This window comes from Arachis ipaensis, chromosome B05 (assembly GCF_000816755.2).
Source record: "Arachis ipaensis cultivar K30076 chromosome B05, Araip1.1, whole genome shotgun sequence".
NCBI classification, from domain to species: Eukaryota; Viridiplantae; Streptophyta; class Magnoliopsida; order Fabales; family Fabaceae; genus Arachis; species Arachis ipaensis.
Window position 1 is genome coordinate 148,520,233 of NC_029789.2, and position 2,987 is coordinate 148,523,219.

At 28.6% G+C, this 2,987-nt stretch overlaps 1 protein-coding gene across 1 annotated transcript in view; it reads left to right on the top strand.

Annotated features, from left to right (window-relative positions):
• The window catches only part of LOC107642240 (WAT1-related protein At1g43650), a 3,659-nt gene continuing 1,446 nt past the window's right edge, over nucleotides 775–2,987 (top strand). The window contains exons 1-5 of the mRNA XM_016345531.2: nucleotides 775–1,285; nucleotides 1,398–1,460; nucleotides 1,570–1,686; nucleotides 1,765–2,011; nucleotides 2,505–2,663. Coding sequence (XP_016201017.1) covers nucleotides 1,086–1,285; nucleotides 1,398–1,460; nucleotides 1,570–1,686; nucleotides 1,765–2,011; nucleotides 2,505–2,663 — 786 coding nt within the window. The 5' untranslated portion in view covers nucleotides 775–1,085. The remainder of the gene's footprint in view (nucleotides 1,286–1,397; nucleotides 1,461–1,569; nucleotides 1,687–1,764; nucleotides 2,012–2,504; nucleotides 2,664–2,987) is intronic.

Here is a 2,987-nt window from a genome sequence, read left to right on the forward strand (position 1 = left end):
TTATTAGCTTTTTATTAAATAATTAATATAATATTTTATAATATAATAAAGTCATTTAATCTTTTTTCTTTTTATTTATATATAGATATTGTGAAACAAAAAAATAAATAAAGTGAATGGGGTGAAATTTATTTATTTTATGGGACAAAGAAACATTTTTACTATATACTATATATAAAATTTTTAAAACTCAGTTGCCCCTACACTTGCTAATATAAATTTGTCTCTGAAATAATTTTAAGAGTGCTAGGGGCTAGTAAGTTTTGTGATTTGTAGTTATTAATTAGTCATTATTAATATTTTTAATAGTATGAGATTTTATCCAATGGTGTGAGATTACTCACTTTTTTTAGTTGGTTAAGTGCTGGCCAAATTTTAATAAAAGTGCTGACCCACTAGACTTTCTCACCTTATAATCTTATGTACGATAAAAAATAGTTTGATGCATAAATATTCTACGTTAATGCAGAATTCGAAAAAAAATTGTATTTAAAAAGTGTAATGTAGACAATCTAATATGATAAATTTCTGACTATTTTTACGATTTAAATCTGCGACTTTAAAATTATAATGACACAACTCAATCGTTACTCCAAAACTCTCTTCTAATTTTATATAGTAATATATTTACTATAGAAAAATGAGACACAAGATTTCAATTCCATTACACCAAACAAACAACAAATAACTGAATGATTGCTTGTTGTTGTGCACTATGAGTGTTAGTGCTTGGAAAAAGGTTCCCCCTTAACTCTTCTACTTTGGTAGCAAGGAAAAAAAAAAAAAACATACATCACATTTTGATTGTCCACTTGCACAGTATCTTTGTTGCTGCTTCTGCTATATACTACTACTACCATGAAAATGATACAACTACTAGTGCTTAATGATTTCACTTTTTTCATTCAATGGAGGGGCCTTACCTTACCTTACCTTAATTATTCTAGTGCCCTTTATTTGATATAAATATGTAAGTGCTCTAGCATAGTTGGCAAAATTCATCAGTTCCAAAAGCCTTTATATATATTGACACAACTTTCTTATTAGTTTATAGTCCATTATTCATTCAAAGAAATTATTAAAATATGAAGAGTTTTGTAAGCTATATGGCTATTGTGGAGAAAAATAAGCCTTATGTTTCAATGCTCTTTATTCAGTTTGTATATGCAGGCATGGCTTTATTATCTAAGGCTGCAATTTCCAAAGGAATGAACCCTTTTGTTTTTGTTGTTTATAGACAAGCCTTTGCATCAGTTTCCTTATCTCCATTTGCTTTCTTTGACAGGTTTAATTCTCTCATCATCAATTAAATTATTCTTATTATTATTAACCTTTATTAGTGATTACTAGGCTTCTAAATTCTAATTCTCCTTTGGTTGTGTGTGTTAATTTTGTAGTAAGCAGAGTGCTCCCTTGTCATGCAAGTTACTGTGCAAGTTGTTTCTTATTTCACTTGTTGGGTATGAATTATGAAATTATGAATAAACTATATATTAATACTACTCTAAGATAGTGACATAACATTCTAAGACACACTTTGCTTTTATTTCTCATGTGTTAAATGTGCAGGTTGACAACAAGTTCAACACTTTACTATGTTTCAATCAACTACACTTCTGCAACATTTGCTGCAGCCTCCACTAACACTGTCCCAGCTATTACTTTTATCATGGCAGCTTTAATTAGGTAAAATTTAAATAAATAAGAATTAATTAATAGGCATCTATCAAAAGGGTATTGGAAAGTTTCATTATTTAATTTCAGGGTGGAAAGCATTTCCATAAAAAATGTGCATGGAGTTGCTAAGATTTTTGGTTCTGCTCTAAGCCTTTCTGGGGCAATAACATTTGCCTTAGTCAAAGGACCTGCCCTTGATTTCATGAGATGGTATCCACAAAATCAGAACCATTCATCATCAACTTCTGTGGTTCACTCCAAAGGGGATAATATCAAAGGTGCTCTTATGATGCTCTCAGCAAACATTGCTTGGTCCTTATGGCTTATTTTGCAGGTAACTCATCAATTCTATTTTTCACTACTATACTTATAATGTTTTTGCTTATTCTCCTATTTGATTCTATTTCCTTGGAAACTTAGGAAAGTGCTTTGTAAAGCTTTTTTATGTAACTAGTTATTTTGATTTTCTTACTAGAGACTCTAAGTATAATCTTAGCTCTTTTTATCGGTTTGAATAAGATATGACTTATAAATGATTATCACAAGTATTTTCTTACTTTAGATTTATTAAAAAAAAAGGACTAATGCATTATTTTATATCTTTTCTTTCCCAATACAAGATATTTAGTAGTTAGTAATATATTGATATTATGACTTATACATTGACAGATAATTTTACTAATTTCACCTACATAAATGATTATTACAAGTATTTCTTAATTTGATTTTAAAAGAGAAAAATAATGCCTGTTTAAAAGAGAAAAATATATTTAGTAGTTAGTAATATATTAATCTCTTATGACTGTGATTTGAACTACTCAATACAGGGATTTGTTGTGAAGGAATATCCAGCAAAATTTAGGCTTACAAGTGTTCAATGCTTGTTTAGCTTCATTCAATCATCTGTTTTGGCTTTATCAGTGGAGAGAGATCCATCAGCATGGAAGCTTGGATGGGATATTCATCTTCTTTCAGTGGCCTACTGTGTATGTTCTTATATTATTCTAATTCTAATCATGTTTAAGAAAACAAAAAGGAAAAAAAGATTGTTAGTAAATTACTAATGTTAATTAATCAACATGCCTAATTGAGTAGGTAAATTTAGGTACAGAAAAGTAATGTGACATGTAAATGTAAACATTAGTAAAGTTTGAAACAAATTTTGGTTCCATAAAATATGGCTTTGTTCTTTAAAGGAAATTTCTTTGACTATTTATATATTTGATTTTTGTAGACTAAGATTAACATAGAATCTTGGACTATTATTCTATATATATCACTATCCTGAGCTAAGTGGACATTTTTTTTTT